This window comes from Eschrichtius robustus, chromosome 14, assembly GCF_028021215.1.
Source record: "Eschrichtius robustus isolate mEscRob2 chromosome 14, mEscRob2.pri, whole genome shotgun sequence".
NCBI lineage: Eukaryota > Metazoa > Chordata > Mammalia > Artiodactyla > Eschrichtiidae > Eschrichtius > Eschrichtius robustus.
Genome location: NC_090837.1, coordinates 6625845 through 6649017, shown reverse-complemented (window position 1 = coordinate 6649017; position 23173 = coordinate 6625845). Strand labels below are relative to the sequence as shown.

Genomic DNA, 23173 nt, shown 5'->3' with positions numbered 1-23173 from the left:
GCCGTCGGGAAGATTTTCTCGGGCCTTGCTCAGTGTGGGGCTTGGGGCTGTTTTGACGAGTTTAATCGCATCGATGCCTCCGTGCTCTCAGTCATCTCGTCCCAGATCCAGACGATCCGAAACGCTCTGATCCATCAGTTAACCAGGTTCCAGGTGAGGATAAGTGTGAAGCCAGCCCAGATCATGTCCCCAGGCTGGGAACGTGCTGAAATATCAGGTGGTGGACAGTCGTCTATCCAGACCAGGTTCCCCCTAGATGAAGATTTGCCCAACTTCTGCTTTCAAATGGAGATAATTGGGTTTCCCCAAATTATCAACATCTTTGATAATTAAGGACTATAATAGTCTAAGAACTTCAAAATAATTCCAGACATGTGATTAATAGTTATAGACGGGTAGGACAGGATTCTCAAATAAGTGATGTGTAAGACCCCCTTTCAAGGTCAAAAAATATTCTTCCCAAATTTGAGAAAAAATGACTTAAAAAAAAAAATCAACGTTCCATTCAATCAAAATATCTTCAGTAGAAATTATCACAGTGAACAAGAAAATTTGCCTTCGTACCTGGTAAAATTACGGCATTGTAATGAGGAAGATTATTAAGGTTGTTATCAAAGTGAAAAGGCAAACTTAAAAATTTTTTGAGAATTTACTAATCTCTCCCCGTCCAACAATACATTTGTAGGCTCAAGTTTGGGATGTCTGTATTAAGTTACATCAGATCAAACTGGTTGAGAATTTGGAGAAACAGGATCTTATGTAATTTAGGTAGCCCGGAGTGAGTTCTCTGACAACAGGGACCAGAGTGGCTGGGCCGTTTCCCTACACTGTGATCCCAGCTTGCTCTCCTGCTCCTCCGGCCGCTGTCCTCGCCCCTGCGTGCCCTGAACACTTGTCACTTTATGCCACTTGCTCCACAGACATTGCATGCCCTGGGACACCATATGCATCCCTATCTGCTTGGAATTGTCCTTTTTTCTCCTTCACCTGAAAACTCCTGTACATCCTCCAAGGCCCCACAGAGCTTCCTTGGGAGATTCAGGACCCAAATTCAGCATGGGTTGGTGAGGATTCCGTTGTGGGTGCCTCTGCGGCCCTGCACCCCACCCGCTTTCTCCCTGGACCTCAGGGCTCATGGTCAAGAGATTATGTAAACTGGGTACTGTTAAACATTTGAGGATTCCGGATGGATTTCTATTAATTAGTTCTTCTGAAACATTTTAGGGCTGAGCTTACTACTCCCATGGGAGGCACATTGAGCCTGCAATGCGTTTGGGTTTCTAGAAGCTGTTTTGTTTTGTTTTGTGTTTTGGGCCGTGCTGCGTGGCATGCAGGATGCGGGATCTTAGTTCCCTGACCGGGGACAGAACCTACGCCCCCTGCAGTGGAAGTGCGGAGTCTTAACCGCTGGACCGCCAGGGAAGTCCCTAGAAGCCTGTGTTTTTAATTAATTAATTTATTTATTTAATTTATTTATTTTTATATTTATTTTTGGCTGTGTTGGGTCTTCGTTTCTGTGTGAGGGCTTTCTCTAGTTGTGGCAAGTGGGGGGCCACTCTTCATCGCGGTGTGCGGGCCTCTCACTATTGCGGCCTCTCTTGTTGCGGGGCACAGGCTCCAGACGCGCAGGCTCAGTAGTTGTGGCTCACGGGCCTAGTTGCTCCGCGGCATGTGGGATCTTCCCAGACCAGGGCTCGAACCCGTGTCCCCTGCATTGACAGGCAGACTCTCAACCACTGCGCCACCAGGGAAGTCCCTAGAAGCCTGTGTTTTTAAGAGCAGGCCTGTGTCTTGTCTCCAGAGGTTGATCTGGGACTCACATGAGGTACTGAGGCGTGGGTGAGGGTAGTCTCAGTGCAGAGACTGAGACATGAGAGACAAGACAGCAGCCTTCATCTCTGGGGAGTATCAGCTCTCAGGCTGCGCTGCCCTCTTTTCACTGAGGCAGCCTGTGCCTCCTAGAAATAAAACATCTGTTGTCTGTCTCTCTGGTGGACCATGAAAAGAAATAAAATAGTAAAATCTTAGTAGAGAGGAAAGTTAAGACTGTTGAAATTCAACTGTAGGCTAACGAGACTCAAAATCTAGAGACTTCTGCATTTTGTTGGTCCATGGGGCCCCTGGAGGACAAAGGCTGGTTTCCTGAAGGATGCTGAGGTGGGATTCTGTCGGAAGGGTCCAGGGGACACCCAGGCGGCCAGACCAGCATGAAGGTGGGAATGGGGAGAGAAGTGACAGCTAACATGAATGAAAATCCGCTTTGTGCGAAGCAGTGGGCTGGGTGCTCTTGAATATGTTGTCTCGTTTAACTGCCACAGCCTTGCAGAGAAGGAAACAGAGACTCAGAGAGGGTAAGTGACCTGTTGGAGGTCACACAGTGCCTCGAATCAACCCCCGGCTGCACACTTTCCCAACATCAGCTACTTCTCAAGTGGACATACCCTTGATTCACATCAGAGTTTGGGGGTCGGCTGAGGCTGGCACCCCAGAACGTTGAGGCCGTAAGCACGAGGACTCTGCATTTATCACCGGGAAAGGGCAAGAGACAGATGGTGGTGTCTGTCTTGTACCCATGAAAGGAAGAGCCGTGCGGCTCCCCAGGCCTCCTTGCCCCGTGGTAGGCTGGCCAGCAGCATAATCCTTCCTTCCTTTCCTCTCGTCCCCTAGTTTGAAGGGCAGGAGATCTCCCTGGACTCGAGAATGGGCATCTTCATCACCATGAACCCCGGCTACGCGGGCCGCACGGAACTGCCCGAGTCAGTGAAGGCCCTGTTCCGGCCCGTGGTGGTGATTGTGCCTGACCTGCAGCAGATCTGCGAGATCATGTTGTTCTCCGAGGGCTTCCTCTGGGCCAAGGTGAGGTCCCTTAGCGCCAGGCGTCCCTGCACCCGCCTGGGTCTGCTCGCAGACGGGGGCCCTGGGGCGGCTTCATTCCGTGTGGCTTTTCAGATTGTTTTGCTTTGTCTCTCTCCCTTTTCTCTCTTTTTCAAAGCTGGGAGTGCATCATTTTTTTAAATTAAATTAAATTAATTTATTTGGCCACACTGCGCCGCATGTGGGATCTTAGTTCCCCGACCAGGGATTGAACCTGTGCCCCCTGCAGTGGAAGCGCAGAGTCTTAACCACTGGACCACCAGGGAAGTTCTCCCTTTCTCTTTTTTTAAAATTATAACTTTTATTTTGGAATCATTTGACTCACAAGAGATGGCAGCAGTAGTCAAGAGAGTTCCAGGTACCGCTCACCCAGCTTCCTGCAGTGATAACATCAAAACCAGGAAACTGGGACTTCCCTGGTGGTCCAGTGGTTAAGACTCCACGCTCCCAATGCAGGGGGCCTGGGTTTGACCCCTGGTCAGGCAACTGGATCCCACATGCAGCAACTAAAAAATAAGATCCCGCGTGCCGCAACTAAGACCCGGTGCAGCCAAATAAATAAATATTTTTTAAAAAATCCAGGAAACTGATGCGGGCGCAATGCTGTTAACTCAAGTGTGGACTTTATTTGGATTCCACAAGGTTTCACCTTCTCTCTCTCTCTGGTGTGTGTGTATAGCTCTATGACATATGATCACATGTGTAGAATACAGTAACTCCCCTACATATGGACGAGTTCCGTTCTGAGAGCATGTTCGTAAGTCCAATTTGTTCATAAGTCCAACAGAGTTAGTCTAGGTACCCAATCGGCTATATAGTACTGTACTGTAATAGGTTTATAATACTTTTCACACAAATAATACATAAAAAACAAGCAAACACAAAAAAATAAAGGAAACATTTTTAATCTTACAGTACAGTACCTTGAAAAGCACAGCAGTACAGTTCAGCAGCTGGCATACAGGGGCGGGCATCGAGTGAACAGGCAAGAAATAAAGATACTGTACTACTGTACTCTATACAGTACTGTAAAGTTCACAAAAAAGCACAACCACTTGTAGAGGATGCACGCACGTGACAATGTACGCCAGACACGTGAACTGACGTGATCGGACGTGCAAATGGACGTTCGCATCTTTGAAAGTTCGCAGCTTGAAGGTTTGTATGTAGGGGAGTTTCTATAATTGGAGCCACAGTCCGGACATGGAACTGTCCCATCGCCACAGAGAAACTCCCTCGTGTCAGCCCTTAACGGTCACATCCTGCCCCCAACTCTAACTCACAACTGCCAATCATTCTCTATCACTACAATTGCATCACTTCTAGAATGTTCTATACTCGGAATCATACAACATGTAACCCTTTCAGGTGGGCTTTTTTCACTAAGCCTCGTGCCCTTGAGAATATGTGGCTTTAAAATGTATATATAGAGAGATAACTCCTTTATCATCTCTTAAAATATGTATAAAAAGATTATGCAGGGCTTCCCTGGTGGCGCAGTGGTTGAGAATCTGCCTGCCAATGCAGGGGACACGGGTTCGAGCCCTGGTCTGGGAAGATCCCACATGCCGCGGAGCAACTAGGCCCGTGAGCCACAACTACTGAGCCTGCGCATCTGGAGCCTGTGCTCCGCAGCGAGAGAGGCCGCGACGGTGAGAGGCCTGCGCACCGCGATGAAGAGTGGCCCCCACTCGCCGCAACTAGAGAAAGCCCTTGCACAGAAACGAAGACCCAACACAGCTAAAAAAAAAATAATAAATAAATAAATAAATAAATTTATTAAAAAAAAAAAAAAAAAGATTATGCACATACATTTCCCTGGAAGGTTCTGGAAAAAGTGCAAAATAACGAATATGTTTAAGATAAAGGATTGTTAGGTTGCTTCTCTGCAGTTTTTTGGTAAAGGCTCTTATTGCCAATCCTATTGTCTATGGATTTTGAGCCAGAGTGGAGAGATCTCTGGTTCTTAGTTTCAATGAGCAAAATCCCCATGCCATCCATAGGGACCAGCAAGTTTTGAATCCTTGATGTAGACCAGGTGGATGACTTGTCCTCAAAAACAGTTACAAGAAAACTTTAATAACATGTTTAGGTCAAAGGAAGCAAATTTCTGAAGTGTAATCTCTATGATTTAAAAAGTTGTATGAATTCTGTTCTTTAAGGTGGTTAAGATTTTCCTTGGCTTTCAAGGACTGTCATCCAACTCTGTCTGGTAAGGCTGGTGTTCTTTTAAATTAAGTCGTAATTGGTCACTGTTAAAAACAGAGGACCCATCCTGGTATTTGTTGGAGGCAAGATTTGCTGGTTTGTAGAGCAGCTTCATCTGAACATCTTTATGTCAGTTTTCTTTGTGTCGTGATGTTCTGGTGTTTTCAGGGCATTTTCTTCATTTATTTTTCATTGTCTTCTATCACAAAAGACTCTGGCCAAAAAGATGACCGTTCTGTATAAGCTGGCCCGGGAGCAGCTCTCCAAGCAACATCATTATGATTTTGGACTCAGAGCCCTTAAATCAGTGTTGGTGATGGCTGGTGAGCTGAAGAGAGGTTCTTCTGAACTTAGGGAGGTAGGGGCCATGTGCTCTAAGTTCTCTGGTTTTTTAATTTGGTTCCTGTGTATTGAATAAATGCTGGGATGGAGGTGACGGGGAGCACAGGTATCAAGAGAAAGTTTTATTCTTAGCTGTCACTTCATTTACTTGTCTGGCCTTCATTTGGTCTCTTCTTCATTACATTGTTCTCTTCTAATTTGGCTTATTACCATAAGGTCCAGTTCAATGTCTTCATGGTGCCAATGTTTGTGATACGTCAATGATAATAATCAATCTACAGTTGCAGGATGATGGGCTGGAGGGGTGGGGATGAACAAAATTCTCTAGAAAGCACGAACATGAGTTATTTCCTCTTTGCAATAAAAGCCAGAGGGGCGGTCATGTTTCTTTCACACGGGACTTACTCCAAAACAAGAGTCTGATCATTGCCACTCTGTGGGCAATAGACTCTTGTGTTTCTCCAGAAACTCTACGTGGAATGCTTTATGTTTTATATTTCATATAAAATTTCATCGTCTACTTCATAAGAGGATTTCTAGACTAGCCCTGGGGGCTTTCAGAAACGTCTTTGAAGACGTCTGTGTTTCGTTCCATCCAGGATGTGGTGCTTATGAGGGCCCTTCGAGACATGAATCTGCCCAAGTTCGTGTTTGAAGACGTCCCTCTCTTCCTTGGTTTGATTTCCGATCTGTTTCCTGGACTAGACTGCCCACGGGTTCGCTACCCCGATTTCAATGATGCTGTAGAACAGGTGCTCCGGGAAAATGGCTACGTTGTCTTGCCTGTCCAGGTAAAATGGTGCTGAGGATGAGAGTTCACTGACTTTTTCTGGGTCCTTTCCTTTTTTTTTTTTCATTTAAAAATAATTGTGGTAAAATACACATAACATTTACCATCTTAACCATTCCCCATCCCCATTTTCTTTTTTTATTGTGGTAAAGTACACATAATATAAGATTTACCATTTTATCCATTTTTAGTACAGTTTAGTCATGTTAAATATATTCATGTTGTTGTGAAAGAGTTTTGCATCGTGCAAAACTGAAACTCTGTCCCCATTAAATAATAACTCCCCATCCTCCTCCTTCAGCCCCTGGTAACCTCTATTCTACTTCCTGTCTCTAGGCATTTGACTCCTCGGGGGACCTCATATGAGTGGAATCATACAGTGTTTGTCCTTTTGTGTCTGGCTGATTTCACTCAGCATAGTGTCCTCAAGGTTCATCCATGTTGTAGCACGTGTCAGAATTCCCTTCCTTTTTGAGGCTGAGTAATATTCCAGTGTATGGATATATCACCTTCCGAAAATGTTTTTGGCATAATGTGATCAGGTAAATTAAGTATTTTGTTTTGGGGCCCAACCATCTAATCTTCTCTCCCCACCCCACCTTTTTTTCCCCCAGAGTCACACTGGAAAAAATTTTAAATTAGATATTACAAGTAAAATTTTGATCATCTGAAGCCTGTGAGATTGTATATGTTGTCTGTAAGCCATACATTATTGCCAAGGTGTTCTGCTCAGGGCGTGAATGCCCAAAGCTGCAGGTTTGGGCTGGCTGCCTCTGGACGGGCCACCTTGGGGTATCAGGCTACCCAGAGGCCTCAGGCCGGGGCAGCGGGTACTGACCACAGATGAGAGATCTCTATGCACCTTTCCTGGCCCTGGTGGTTTCCTCTAGAGGTGGTTGTTTAAAAAGATGTGTTTTTCGTGGGAATGTAGCATGGTGTAGCCACTTTGGAAAACAGTCTGGTGGTTCCTCAAGAAGTGAAACATAGAGTTACTATATGACAAACAGCAATTTTATTCCTAGGTATAAACCCAAGAGAAATGAGAACGTTATTTATCCACATGAAAGCTTGTCCACGAACGTTCGTAGCAGCATTATTCATACGTGCCAACAAGTGGAAATAATGCAAATATCATCAATGGATGAAGAGATAGACAAAATGTGGTCCATCCATACGATGGAATATTATTTGGCCGTAAGAAGGAAGGAAGTACTGACACAGGCTACACCGATGGGTGAACCTTAAAAACATGATGCTGAGTGAAAGAAGCCAGACACCCAAAACTACATACTGCACGATTCCATTTATATCATTCCATTTTTTTGTCAAGAACGGGCAAATCCATAGAGACAGACAGTAGATTAGTGGGTGCCGGGGGCTGTGGGCAACGGGCTTGGGAGACATGACGAATGAGCACAGAGGTTTTTTTTGGGGCGGGGGTGATGAAAGTGTTCTAAAATTGAACGTGGTAATGGTTTCACAACCTTTCAAACATACTGAAAACCACTGAATTGTTGAAGCACTTTAAGTGCGTGAGTTGTACGGTATGCAAATTCTAGCTCAATAAAGCTGTTTTTAACAAAAAGCTGTGTTTTAACCCAGCTACCAATGTTTGTCCCACAGGTGGATAAGGTGATTCAGATGTTCGAGACCATGATGACCCGCCACACGACGATGGTGGTGGGGCCCACGGGAGGGGGCAAGTCCGTGGTCATTAACGCCCTGTGTCAGGCCCAGACCAGGTGAGTATGGCATCCTCGGGGAGGGCTTCGTTTCACGGTGAGGTCGGTGGCGGTATTACCTAGTCCCACTTTGCTCTCTGATTTCCTGGGAGGTTACATTTGTCCCAGACACCCCCCTTTAAACCCAGAGCATCTTTTTTTTTTTTTTTTTTTTTTTTTTTAACTTTGGCTGCGCCACGTGGCTTGCAGGATCTTAGTTCCCTGACCAGGGATTGAACCTGTGCCGCCTGCAGTGGGAGTGCGGAGTCCTAACCACTGGACGGCCAGGGAAGTCCCAAACCGAGAACATCTTAACTTGTTTTATTGCTGATTTAGTTGATATATTTTAGAAGGCAAAACAGTTAGCCTTTTGTGCATCAGACTGTGAATAGGTTTATTTGTGAAATGAGTATTTCAAAAACTATCTTATAAGGATGTTTTGAAAGTTAACTTAGGTCGTATTTTCTTGGCGTTCAGATTGCTCCTTTAAAGTCAGTCAGGACCCCCCGCCGTTATGCGACACTGTTATGGTATCAGAGTGGCCAAAAAGAGTGTCCCCTCCCCAAATGCCTTATCATCACCAGCCCTGCAAGAGCTATACTGCTCGAAGGAGGAAGTGATTTCACACTCCTAATATAGAATATCACAAAGACCTGTGGTGAATCGATGCCCTTATACTGAATATGGGTTTTCTGACTTCTCACATTTCTCCTAAGCAATAGCTGCATTCCAGAAAGATTTCAAAGCATGCTGATGTTCCAGCAAAAATCTAAATCAAGCCTTATAATCTTTGTGCCTTTACCAGTTCTAGATAGGCTATAAAATCCAGTCGAGTAAGTGACTGTCATTCCTTCTTCCTTCTTCTTATGTTTCTCATGAGGAAATCAGTGGACGATGGCTTACTGATTTTAAGAGGGTTATTCCATAGCCATCCTGTATTTCATTCTTTAATTAATTCATTGTTAGACAATTTATAGAACTGTCACGTACAGATGTGAGTATAGATATGCCACTATTATTTTTATTTATTTATTTTGTTAATTATAAACTATGTTCTGTGTGAACTTTAGTTTTCTGTAGATGAATTAATCCCACGGCACTGCGGGAATTTACAGGCATTATAGTGGGAAATACCCTGTCCACATGATTTGTAAAGCCAGCAACGCAGAGCAGTTGTCGTTCTGTAAATATGAGGGATTGAACATCAGGGGTTCAAAGGTTTTACGTTACCCTGGTGACAATAATCTCCTATACAGTAGTTGTGAAATATTTACATAAATGTGCCATATGCATGAATATGTAAATACACAAATATGAAATATACATGAAGGTTAGCGTCTGTTGCCCTCAGAAGTCAAAGCCGTGTTATCAGTTCAGACCTCACTTGTGCTGGGGCCACGTTCCTGGTGAAAGGTGGTTCCCTTGCGTTTAGTATAAGTCGTTAACAGAGAGTGGGAAGCCCAGTGCAGAGTTTGGATGGTTTGCATTTTAAATTTTGGATTGGATCGAAAACACAGGGGATCTAATCCCCCGCATGGGTGACCTAGATTGTTCTCCTAATGCGTTTAGTCTGCCCGAGCCACGGCTGAAGCCTCTCCTTCGATTTAGGCTTGGGCTGGTGACAAAGCTGTATGTCCTGAACCCCAAGGCTATGAGTGTCATAGAGCTCTACGGCATCCTGGACCCCACCACCCGAGACTGGACAGATGGGGTGCTGTCCAACATCTTCAGGGAGATCAACAAGCCGACGGATAAGAAGGAGCGAAAGTGAGTATCTCTGTAGGGAGGGGAGAGCCTGGGTGGGTTCATAGTGAATTAGCCAAAGCTTACAAAGAAACAAATGATGTATAGTATTGCAGTTTCATGCTTGGAAGCAAACAGTCTCAGGAGGCTCTGCTCACGAAGGGCCAGGTACCACCTCAGTGCTGTTTATGTGTTGTCTAAATCATGCTCCTTGACTGCGATGGATCCCAGCTTACCATGGAGGAAGCTGAGATCCAGGGAAGGGGAGGAAAGAGCTTACCCCAAGGCCAGGGATTTGAACTTGGGACATCAGAGTCCAAGCCCTCAAACAGAGGCACCACACCAGGCTGACGATACGGCAAGGTAAGTCAAGGAAAGGCAACAAAGCATCGTGGAAAGTGCTGGAACACCCTTCAGAGCTGCACTTTCTCACCTGCAGGCGTGGCTGAGGCTGCCTGCCCTGCTCCAGTCACTGCCCACCGCGGTGAGGGTCTAGTGAGGCCGGGAGGGGAAATGCTCTATTGGAACATCCGGTAAAAAGCCTTCTCCAGTGTTAGCTGTTCCCGTGACACCTGTCAAGTAAACCCAGGGATGATCCCGATTGTATATTCTAGTCCAACCCCATTAATTAAAAAACCCTTAAATAACGAGTCTAACGTCTCAACTGATGAGTTTTGGAACAGACTCTTTTTAGCAATCCTCCCCTGATTCTGGATCAATCCAGGATTTCACACTGTGCTCGGTTGTCCTATCTCCTTGACGTCTTCTAATTTCAAGCAGTTCCTTAGGTTTTCTTTATCTTTCATGGCCTTGATGTTCTGAAAGATTCTAGGCCAGCTGCTGCACAGAATGCCCTCAGTTTGGGTTTGTCTGTTGCTTCCTCGTAAATGTCCTTGCAGGAATCTCTCAGAAGTGACATGGTGCCCTTCTCAGCGTCTCATCAGAAGCACGTGATACTGGTTTGCCCCCTTATTAGTGATTTTAACTTTGATCATCAGGTTAGGGTGGTATCTGCCATTTTTCCTTCTGCAGTTGATATGCAAGGTGTGGGGAGATACCCTAAGACTATGTAAATACCCTATTCCTCATCAAACCTTCACCCGACGGTTTTAGCATCTATTGATTGTAGCCTGAATCTAGTCTTCCTACGATGCTGTAAAATGGAGACTTTCTTTTGGGACAGTTGGTGAAATTTGAACATGGATTGTATATTAGCTAATAGTATTCTATTGATGCTAAATTTCCTGATTTTGATAATTGTACTGTGGTTATATAAGAGAAGGTGCTTGTTCTTAGGAAACACACGCTTAAGCACTTAGGAATACAGGGCGTCATGTCCGCAACTTATTTTCAAATGATTCAGGAAAACAGAGAGAGAGCAAAAGAGCATCCATGGGGCAAAGTTAACAACTGGAGAATCTGGTTGAAGGGCATATGGCAGTTCTTTGCACTAGTCTATTCTTGCAACTCTGTAAGTTTGAAATTATTTAAGATAAAAAAGTTAAAAAAGAATACTGGAAGAAAATAAACCAAAAGGTTAATGCTGGAAAAATCCAACTACTCATATCAGTGAATTAAATGGAAGCAATATCAAATCAGCATTCCAATACAGTAGAATCCCCTGTCCAACACAGTCTCCTTTGGGGATGGGCTTTGCTGTGACGTAACCCATTACAGCCACAGAACTGAAGGGTCGCGTAGCTTGAACACCGGAGGCCCTGAAGCCAAAGTAGATCTCCTGCCAGGACGGATGGTGTGTAAACCAGGGCTTTGCAAATGCAGATGCTCCTAGGGGCCCAGCAGGTAGCATCAGGGAGTGAAATGGGCCAAGTTACATGGTGTATTAGCTTCTGCAGGGCCTCTGTAACAAATTACCATTAACTGGGTGGCTAAAAAAAAAAACCCCAGAAATTTATTCTTCATCCTTTCTGGAGGCCAGAAGTCTGAAATAAAGGTGGGGCAGCGCTGCCTCTGGAGACTCTAGAGGAAGGTCCTCCCTTGCCTTTGACAGCTTTAGTGACCCCAGGCATTGCTTGGCTTATGGCCACATCCCTCCAATCTCTGCCTCCGTCTTCATGCGGCTTCCCCCGATGTAAGGATACTTGTTGGATAATCCAGGATGATCTCATCTCAAGATCCTTACCTGAATTATATCTGGAAAGACCTTTTTTCCAAATAAGGTCACACTCACAGGTTCTGGATAGACCTATCTTATGGGGGCCACCATTCAATCCAGTACACATGGATATATGAAATCCTTTTAACTTGACCATAAGAGGACTAGGTGTCCAAACCAGTGATAAATAGCAGCTGATGCTCAGATTTAAGAAAAGAATGAGGTGGACTGGGGCACTTTGTCTTCATGGGCAGCTACTACCAGCAGCAGCGCTTTGTTCCCATGCGGGAATGCAGGTCTGTACTGTCAGACCTTCCTGTTTGCCAGGGAAGCAGGGAATCCGGATTGTTGGGTCAGGTTTCCTGATTCTTAAATGTTGGTGACTAACTCAAATAGTTTATATATATATATATATATATATATTTAATTAATTAATTAGTTGATTAATCTATATTATTATTATTATTTTATTGGGTCAAACACCTCTGGACCAAGTAGGGTGCTCTATCTCAGATCCTGGTTAGAAAACCCTGGAGGACTTCCCTGGCGGTCCAGTGGTTAAGACTTCGCCTTCCAATGCACAGGGTGCGGGTTCGATCCCTGGTCGGGGAGCTAAGATCGCACATGGCTCGTGGCTGAAAAACCAAAACGTAAGACAGAAGCAATATTGTAACAAATTCAATAAAGACTTTAAAAATGGTCCACATCAAAAAAAAAAAAAAAATCTTTAAAAAAGAAAACCCTGGGAAAAGACGTTCAGCATGAACAAGGAGGTTACACCAAGTTCCGTAATTGGAAGCCTTACATGGCTCACTTTTCTCTGGTTGCCGCAGGTATATTTTATTTGATGGCGATGTGGACGCTCTGTGGGTGGAGAACATGAATTCTGTGATGGACGACAACAAGCTGCTGACGTTGGCCAATGGTGAGCGTATTCGGCTTCAAGCACACTGTGCCCTGCTCTTTGAGGCAAGTAGTGATGAAAAATGATTTCAAATATGTCTTTCTTTTAATTAAAATTTAAAATGTTTATTTTTTAACTTTTAATTTTTTATTTACATTTTTAATTTTTTAAATTTATTTTTGGCTGCTTTGGGTCTTCATTGCCGCACGTGGGCTTTCTCTAGTTGCGGTGAGTGGGGGCTACTCTTTGTTGCGGTGCGCGGGCTTCTCATTGTGGTGGCTTCTCTTGTTGCAGAGCAGGGGCTCTAGGCGTGCGGGCTTCAGTAGTTGTGGCATGCGGGCTCAGTAGTTGTGGCGCACGGGCTTAGTTGCTCCGCTGCATGTGAGATCTTCCTGGACCAGGGATCGAACCCATGTCCCCTACATTGGCAGGCGGATTCTTAACCGCTGTACCACCAGGGAAGTCCCTAAAATGTTTATGTTTTAAAAAATTTATTTTACTGAGGTACAGTTGATTTACAATGTTGTGTTGATTTCTGCTGTACAGCAGAGTGATTCAGTTACACGTTTATATACATTCTTTTTCATATTCTTTTCCATTATGGTTTATCACAGGATACTGAATATAGTTCCCTGTGCTATACAGTGGGACCTTGTTGTTTATCCATCCTATATATAATAGTTTGCATCTGCTAATCCCAAACTCCCAATCCATCCCTCCCCCATCCCCCTCCCCCTTGGCAACCACAAGTCTCTTCTCTATGTCTGTGAGTGTGTTTCTGTTTCGTAAATAAGTTCACTTGTGTCATATTTTAGATTCCACATATAAGCGATATCATATGGTATTTGTCTTTCTCTTTCTGACCTACTTCACTTAGTATGATAATCTCTAGGTCCATCCATGTTGCTGCATTATTGTTGCTGCATCCATGTTGCTGCATTATGGCATTATTTCATTCTTTTTCATGGCTGAGTAGTATTCCATTGTATATATGTACCACATCTTCTTTATCCGTACATCTGTCGATGGAAATTTAGGTTGTTTCCATGTCTTGGCCATTGTAAAGAGTGCTGCAATGAACACTGGGGTACATGTATCTTTTTGAATTATAGTTTGTCCAGATATATGCCCAGGAGTGGGATTGCTGGATCATATGGTAGCTCTATTTTTAGTTTTTTTAAGGAACCTCCATACTGTTCTTCACAGTGGCTGCACCAACTTACATTCCCACCAATGGTGTAGGAGGGTTCCCTTTTCTCCACACCCTCTCCCGCATTTGTTATTTGTAGACTAAAATGTTTATTAAAATAGTTATATAGATGATTGAAGAAAACCCAAACAATGCAGAAGAATTTATGATGAGTACAACTCTGTTCTCTACCTGCTGCCCTCATCCTTCCTTACTGTATCCCAGAGGTAACTACATTTCACACTTGAGTTGTTTCTTCTGATGGTTACTCTAGTGTCTAAAGGAACCCACTTTGCGTGCTGTTTCTTCCTTTATCAAGGTTACACATTATCTGTTGACTGACTGCTATGAAAGTGAGGGTTCATCTTTTATACCATCAGCCCACCTCCCCTCCGTAGAATACTATACTGCTAAGTCAGTTAAACCAGTAAACATATTTACGTCATTATGAATAAGGAAATACTTACTGTAGAGCCAAGTAGTATACTGTGATATACTTGCTAGCAAAGCAAGAAATCCAGGAACTGTGATACATTTACTTTCTTTCAGAGCCATTTTTTTTGGCTGGAGTTTATAGTTGCCTTTCTTTTTTTCTCTCTCTCTCTCACTATTTGCCTTTATCTTATCTTCATTTTTCCAACTTTCTGTCATATCCTCTGAACCTGTTTCACAGCTGTGGTCCTGAGACTTGCTTTCACTCTAGCTTAATGCTAATACCATTCCTAACTTGGCCTGCAAAATTTGTCCATGTATGAGTATTTGTGCATATCATTATTTTATTGACTGACTGAACTGTGTCTTTTTTTCAGATAAAGAGAGACTGGTGTGTTAATATTGCTGTTAGATGCATACTTATTAAGTTTCATATTCCTTGATCTCAATTATGTTATAAAAAATAAAGAAAAAAGACTGAAAGGAAAACGCTCCAAAACAGTGTTTGTTTCTTGGTGGTGGGATTTTGGATAACTTATTTTCTTCTTTATACTTTTTTAATTTTGGTCAGATATTCTACAGCATGTTAATTTTCATATTAATTTTATGGTAAAAGAAACTTAAAAAGTGCTACATCAGAGATGCATAATCTTCCCATGATAAACCTAAGTGTTCAATTAGAAACCTCATAAAAGCTGTGTTAACTGGGGTATGACTTGGGTTTTATGCATTTGTAAAAACTCTGTACAAGCAACGGCTTTAAAACATGTATTCCAGTTGTCTATAGCTGCAGAAAACACTGATTTTGTTTATTTCTCCAGGTTGGAGATTTACAGTATGCCTCCCCTGCGACTGTGTCTCGATGCGGAATGGTTTATGTCGATCCTAAAAACTTGAAATATCAACCATACTGGAAAAAATGGGTTAATCAAATACAAAACAAGGTGAAAATTATTCCCAAAATGAACTTACCAGTTACTAGTATTGGTGGCTAGTTGGATAAACATAACTCAGAGGGATGTTTGTTGTTGAAGGCCATGACTTTGACCTTGACCTGCCCAGGATCTTGAGCACTTAATGTTATCAATAAGTTGGATAAAAACATGGAAGACACCCTTATTAGATTTCCAGATAATTCACAGCAGGTGGGATAGGTAGTGATTTTGATAGTCTAGACCAGGGGGCGACAAATTTTTTCTGTGAAAGAGTAGAGAGTAAATAGTTTAGGCTTTGTGGGCCATATGGTTTCTTTTCCAACTACTCAACCCCGCCACTGTGGTATGAAAGCAGCCACAGTACATGAATGGGCATAGCAATGTACCAATAAAACTTTATTTACAAAAACAGGTGGCAGGCCAGATTTGGCTTATGCATTGTAGTTGGCAACCCCTTATCCAGCCAAGCCCAGGAGTTGGGAGACTTGTCTCTATTAGGTGCCCAGCTCCTCCTGCTTTGCTCAGTTGGATGAATACAGTGTGCGAAGGACCTAGTTTGTCATGGAATTGAGATCTGATGGTTTCAGTTGACCTCAAACCCTGTGACGTATCACATGGCTGCTCAAAAATGTGTATTGTCTTAATGGTATGGTAGGCTTCACTGAAAGCTGCAGAGATAGATGTGACAGTCATGTGAACGTTGTGGCTTGACCACACCTGGGACGCCATGACCACACAGGATGCATCTCTAGAAGGACCACTAGGCTGATGGTGAATTGGAAACCAGGACATAATTACCCCAAAGAAGACCAAGGGAAACATGATGGGACCATTTGAGGCACGCTGTCAAATGGGGGATGACCACCCATGCAGTCCCTGGTGGTCATCAATGCCTTGGTAGGGAGAAGGACCTTCCACTGCTTTGCACTCTTTGCTCAATGACTGTGGCCATGTCATTTGAACTCTAAGATAACCAGCGCTTTTTCTATCAAATGGGACCTTTTATGGCACCTCCCTCCCAGGTCGGTGAAATCAAAGGCTTCATGATGAAATGAAAGAGCATTATAAAAGACAAATTTCTGTACAAATATATGAGTTATCAGAGTTTACTCACCTGCCAAATTTCTCATTCATCAGAAAATATTTCTCACCCCCTCTTTTTTTTTTTTTTAATATTTATTTATTTATTTGGCTGCGCCAGGCGGGTCTTAGTTGTGGCACACGAGATCTTTAGTTGCGGCATGCGAACTCTTAGTTGTGGCATGTGGGATCTAGTTCCCTGACCAGAGATCGAACCCGGGCCCCCTGCATTGGGAGCGTGGACTCTTAGCCACTGGGCCACCAGGGAAGTTCCCTCTCACCCCCTCTTTTTACAAGCAAAGCTTCCCACGAACTTCCATTTAAATAAAGGAACCCTTGAAAATGCTTTGAAATTCTGCTCTTTTATAGGTGGATCAAGGTGATTTACAGAGTCTGTTTGAGAAATATGTACCCTATCTCATCGATGTGATAGTGGAAGGAATAGTGGATGGAAGGCAAGGAGAGAAGCTGAAGACAATAGTTCCGCAGACAAACCTAAATATGGTAAGTAAGGGTCTTTGTTGGCAAAAAAGAAATTCTTCCCTAAAGATGGACCCTCCAGTGGGCTTTCAAGGGGAGCAAAGATGCCAGATGGGTAAGTTCTAACATTGCCAGCTACTGACAAGGAAGACACAGTACTTCCTTCTGTGGCCCTGTGCAAGAGAAGACACTGAGCTCCCTCTGTTGAAACCAATGTGGCGGGTCATACAGTTCCCACCGCTTTGGGATCTGAGATCCCGGGATTTATGACCAGAACTGACCCTGGTGGGGGTGTGTGGAATATATGGACTGACCCAGGTGTTTTCCTGTGAACCAGGTAACCCAGTTAACCAAGATGCTGGATTCGTTACTAGAGGGAGAAATCGAGGACCCCGATCTTCTGGAGTGCTACTTCTTAGAGGCTCTGTACTGCTCTCTGGGCGCTTCCCTGCTCAAGGATGGAAGGGCTAAATTTGATGAATGTATTAAACGCATCGCTTCTTTGCCTACTGCTGATACGGAAGGAGTTTGGGCCAACCCTGGGGAACTGCCAGGTAGGAACCAAAGGTAGCTTGTTTTCCTACTCAGAATGTTTTTGGTTAGGTTTTTAAGAGGACGTGACCTTGCTTTTCCATACGTATGCCCGTATGGGTTTTCCAGATTGTTTGCTTCTGTAGAGAAATGTGCAACGGTCAGAGCACCCAGTGGTACCCTCAGGAGGCGTTCAAATGCGTGAACTGCTATAGCAGAGCCCAGCTCCCTTGGATGGCCTTTTTTGCTGAGTCTAACCTTTTCCCCCCTAGCTTAGGCGCTTGCTTCCTTCACTCTGTTTAAGCTCTTTAAAATTTTCACATTGTGCTTGCCTTTGAATTTCTTCTCCTTTGGGCTTCTCTCTTTTTTTTTTCCTCTCTCTAAAGTTCCACAGCTTAACTCATCTGCTCTGTTCCTGAGTATTTGCACAGTAGACAATCATGTGTGGATTTGCGGATCATTCATAGGAAATCATTATATTAAGGTTTAACTGTTTGCATGAAAAATGTGCATCCTCAAAGAACCATATATGATGAAAATGTGGCATTCTCCAAGAACTATAGCTAACACTAGGATCCTTCTTTGTCTGTCTCTTAATGACATTTGAATATGGCTTGGCAGGGAGACCTAAGTTGTATTCTATAATCATTACCTGAGCTGTTCTTTTTAAAGCTCAAAGTAAAATGATCGTAGGTCTTTCTAGTGGAGAGTCATTGAGCAAATAAAAGATGTTGTAAAAGTCTTTGGTCTTTGTTCAGACACCAAGGGAGGAAAGGGGGGGATGGGATGAATTGGGAGATTGGGACTGACATATATACACTAATATGTATAAAATAGGTAACTAATGAGAACCTGCTGTGTAGCACAGGGAACTCTACTTCACTTCGCTGTACAGTAGAAACTAACACAACATTGTAAAACAACTATACCCCAATAAAAAAAGTCTATGGTCTTTTGGGGAGTAGTTTGCTCGTACTTTCTTGGGGCCCTGAGTCTCCTTTGGCGGCAGGCTGCGGGGGGTGCTTCCCAGCTACGCCTACCACGCCGGCTACGTGCTGCTGCCATCAGAGACGATGCTGGTCCCGGTCTGGTCTTTCTCCCTAGTTTGCTGTCATCTTGGGGACTTGAATGGCCGTGTAGACAGCCCCGTTCCAGATGCCTTCTGCACTCAGCTCCAGGATCCGTGTCCCTTGACCTCATCCTAGCTCATAACACCTGGCACTGTTCTGTCTGCTTCATAAATGCATACCTCCCACTCCCTGCTTCACAGTCGGCTTCTGTGATTCCTGCCACACGTGATCCCAGTTGGCCTCATGGGGACTGTCCCCCGCCCCCCGCCATTCTTGCTACCACCTTCTGAACCTTCTGAATCCTTTTCTGCCGCCCTATCGCTTCAACCCCTCTTGCCTAATTGCCCTTCTGTCGAATCTCTCTGAGAAAACCCAAGCCTGCTTTCTCTGCCTCTCCAGGGGCTGAGGGATACTGAGACAATCACACAACCACGAAGCCTGGCACCTCCATAAGTTCAGTCTTGAACTTGAACTCCCTCTCCTGTCCCCACAGGGGCAGTTCCTCTCCCTTTTTCTCCAAATCTCCACATGGCCCTCTCCCCTCTCTCTGCAGGTGACCTTCCTTCTTCCTTCAACAGGAAAAATGGACACCGTCAGATAGGAATTTTTCCAGCCCCCATCTTCTCCTGTCTCCTTTCTCAGGGGAGAGGAGACCAGCTCCCAGCTGGACCCACCCTGTGCTTTGAGGTCTACCCCCACCCTCCTCATCAGGCTCCTGGCTTCACTGGTTTTCTCCTCTTTCTCCTGTATTTTCCATCTGTCCCTCTCTACCAATCCCATCCCACCGGCTCTTAGACATCTCTACCCAAACTGCTCCTCGCAAACTGCACATGCACTGCCTTCTCGTTGCCGGATCTGGTGACCCCTTCTGGTCTTTGCTTCCCCGACCTTGTCCCAGCATCGGACATGGTACCACTTTCTGCCTTCTTGAAACGTTCTTCCTCCATCCTGCTCCATCCTGGCCATGCCTTCAAAGTCTCCTTTGTTGAGTCCCCTTCCTCTGCCCCTCCTTCACATCAGGATTTGGTCCTAGGCCCTCTTTTCACTCTTCATGAGACTTTTCACCATGTCCACAGCTCTGACTTCCAATCCCCTCCCTTCTGAGCCTTTTCCTGGGTTCCCTAGCCCAGTTATATTTAAATCTATCTATCTATCTATCTTTATCCATCCATCCATTTTTATCTATCTCTATCTACCCATATCTCTATCTACCCATCCATCCATCCATCCATCCATCCATCCATCCATCCATCCATCTATCCATCCATCCTTATCTATCTATTCAATTAAGTTTCTGTCCAGGGAGCAAATAGCATTAGTTCATTTCAAGCGTGTGCCAAAGCTGATTCTGTATTTCCATGTCCACGATCGAAGTGAAACAGACCACTGTTTGTTACAGGTCACCTTCCAACCTTGTTTGACTTTCATTTTGATCCCACACAGAAGAAATGGATACCATGGAATAAATTAGTTCCAGAGTATGTTCATTCCCGTGAGAGGAAATTTATTGACATCCTGGGTAAGTGAGAACCAAACCCTCGGTTTAAGCGTGTATGGTTCTCATTCTGTGAGGAAGGGAAAAAGATCCTGAGGTCCCTGTGGTACTCTGAGTCCCACCCGGAGTGCTGGTTGGGAGAAACTGAGGAACGTGAGCCATGGGCTTTTCCAAGAGGGCGGCACTTTGGATTCCTTTTATGTGCTGCTGGCTGTGGGCATCTTCAGATGTCTGTGCCTCTCAACTCTTTCCCTGGGCAGGCGGATCCTGACAGGTCGGGGCAAGAGGTAGGGTGCTGGTCTGCTTCCCGTCGCTTTGCACAGGCTCCCTTCTGCCCCACAGAGCTGGCTGGGCGTGGGGAGGGACGAAGGAAGGAGTGAAAGAGGAATGAACAAGGCAGTGTTTTGTAAGAGATGCTGCCTTGAGAAGTCGCGTACCGTGGGCGTTGTGTATTGAGTCGTATTTTACGTGCACACCTCTGGCTATTTGGATAACATAGAGGTTGAAGCATTTCACAAAACGAATATCTGATTTTGGTTTGTATAGAGTTCTTTTAGAGTGGGGTGTACGTATTTTCTCAGGAACCAATCAGGATTAAAAATTGCCAATGCCGGAGTAAGCCAGACCTGACTTTGAGGCTTTATGCTCTCTTCAGAGGAAGTTGTTGGTCAGGAAACCAAATCCTGATAAGTGATAAGTGAGTGACATATGCAGTGGAGAAGCTGAGTTTTTAATATCCTGAGTATAAATCAGAATTGGATATTAAAACAGTTTGGGTGTTCTACACCTGGATATGGTGATGATGACACAGCTGTAGAAATGCATGAAACTCATCAAATTATACACTTAAAATTGGAGTGAATTTTATGGTATGTGGGTTATACCTCCATAAAGCTATTAAAAATAATGGTTGGGGTGCTGAGGTTCTCCTAAGATGATTTCACCCATATATACGTTTTCAAGGTCACCTCTTGGGTTTTTGCTGATGCTTTTTATGGGATTTATGGGATCCTGTGAAACTCCAGGTTGCCCAGTGCACACCTTGTTGGCATTTCTGTGATGCTTCTGTTCTTCATCTATTCTTTAGTTCATACGGTGGATACAACCCGTACTACCTGGACGCTGGAACAAATGGTTAAGATTAGGCAACCTGTTCTTTTGGTTGGTGAATCTGGCACCTCCAAGACAGCCACTACCCAGAACTTTCTTAAAAACCTGAACGAAGAGACTAATGTAAGTCATTATTTGTATCTGTTATCTATTGCCGCGTAACAAGTTACCCCAACACAAAGCAGCTCATACAACAAACAGCTTCTGCAGGTCAGGAATCTGGGAGTGGGTTAGCTGGGTGGTTCTAGCCCAGGCTCTCTCATGAGATTGCAAGCCCCACCAGGGCTGTGGTCATCTGAAGGCTTGACTGTGGCTGGAGGACCCTCTTCCGAAATGGTCGACCTCAGTTCCCCACCATGTGGGCCTCTCCAAGGGCTGCTGGTGTCCTCTTGACATGGTAGCTGGCTCCCCCCAGAATGAATGTACAGCATAGCAAAGCAGATGCTGCAATGCTTCATATGACCCAGGAAACCACACACCATCGCTTCTGCCACATTCTGTGGGTCACACAGAAACCACCATGGCCCACCCTGATACAGCGTGGGAGGGGGCTACACGGTGTGGGTGCCTGGAGGTGAGGGTGCTTGGGAGTCATCTGGAGGCTGGCACTCACATTCCTCATCACCATTTTGTGGTTTCTCCCCTCCTTCCTCCAGCCACGTGTCAAAATGTGGGAGGGTCTGGGTGCCCCAGGGCAAACGACAGTGAACAAGGCTGTTAAGGCCCGATCTTGTTAGGAGGGGAGACAAACGCGAAAATGAGTACATGAAACCCTATCGTGCAGAATGTGCCAGGTGCACCGAGATGTTATGAAGGAGGGTGGCATTTCTCCTTTCCGTGTACTCACAGTGCTCCTGCATGGCCCACCTGCTCACCATTGCAACTCTCTTGGCTTTAAACAAGTTCTAGTTTATGTTTAATAACCATGTAAAGACTCTTATCTCCTCCAAGAAGCTACCTGTGATTTTCAGGATCTCCAGCTGTCATATATTTGTCCCCAGGCCACACACTGACTCAGTTCCTTGTTAATGTTGCCCGTCATTTAAGCTCCCAATTCCTGTTCTGGGCTTCTGGAACCTCAGAGGGGAGGCAGTTCCCCACTGCTTTCCTCTGACTCTCCCTTAGGCTGGTGCCTGCAGTAGCAAAGAGGCTCCGGGAAGCCTCGTGGCCCTCTGGGCCGGGGAGTGGTCAGCCTGGCTTTGCGATGGGCACGTAAGGGATGTGGGCGGGACTGGGATGCACTGCCCACGAATGGATGGTCAAGGTCACTCACATACCAGCACGTGCAAGCATGGTTTATTTAGCTCTGAGGATGCCATTGTGGAGGGCACACGAAGGATGTTTACAGCCAGAAGGACCTACCAGTTAATGGAGCAAAGGGAACCCGCGTTCAGAAGCCCCCCACCCCCGCCGTGACCCTCCCCACCGGGACTCAGCAGCCGGTGCTTATCGGCCCAACAAGACATATCTGGATACGTTCATGACAAAGAGAAGCACACTCACCTTCAGATGTTCAGCTCAGGTGCACCTGCGCTTGTGGACACCTTGTAGAAGGGTGTTATCTAAGGCAGCGGTTCCGAAAGTGCGGTCCCTGGACCCACGGCATAAGCATCACCTGAAAACTTGCTTAAACCACTGGGACCTACTGAATCGGAAACTCTGAGGATGGGGCCCCATCAGGCTGCCCTCCAGGTGGTTCTGATGCGTAATTAAGTGTCGGAGCCACTGATCAGTGAACTCTCACCCATCGCTCTAAGAAGGGGCAGGGGAGAAGCCCCAAGTACGAGTGCGTGAGGATGTGCGCCCCGCACAGGGATCGGGGGACCTCCCTCACCTTTCTCTCCGTGGTTACTTCCAAGGACTAACCAGTGATTGTTCATGCTGTCTTTGACTTATTTATTAAGATGTAGCAGGCATGATAGTAACTTATGTTTGAATATTGCTTTGTCATTTTGAAAACACCTTGGTGTATTTCATCTCACACGATAAAGTCACTCTATGAAGTAGTCCAAGAAGATGTCGTTAAAATCATCTTTCAGATGAGAAAAATGAGGCTCTGAAAGGTTAAATGATGGCTCTGAGGTCACCTGGTTAGAACTGTGCGGAGCCAAGCCCTCCACCCAGTCCGCATTGTCACACCTGGCAACCAGTTA

General features: G+C 45.0%; 1 protein-coding gene across 5 annotated transcripts in view; it reads left to right on the top strand.

The window, feature by feature from the left end:
• The window catches only part of DNAH10 (dynein axonemal heavy chain 10), a 146180-nt gene that overhangs the window by 73233 nt on the left and 49774 nt on the right, over nt 1-23173 (top strand). For all 5 annotated transcript variants that reach the window (XM_068562400.1, XM_068562398.1, XM_068562397.1 and 2 more), the window contains 12 exons: nt 1-153; nt 2668-2856; nt 5294-5440; nt 6024-6215; nt 7838-7956; nt 9544-9702; nt 12628-12763; nt 15141-15263; nt 16704-16838; nt 17152-17368; nt 19815-19934; nt 20998-21143. In XM_068562400.1, the coding sequence (XP_068418501.1) occupies nt 1-153; nt 2668-2856; nt 5294-5440; nt 6024-6215; nt 7838-7956; nt 9544-9702; nt 12628-12763; nt 15141-15263; nt 16704-16838; nt 17152-17368; nt 19815-19934; nt 20998-21143 (1836 nt within the window). The remainder of the gene's footprint in view (nt 154-2667; nt 2857-5293; nt 5441-6023; nt 6216-7837; nt 7957-9543; nt 9703-12627; nt 12764-15140; nt 15264-16703; nt 16839-17151; nt 17369-19814; nt 19935-20997; nt 21144-23173) is intronic.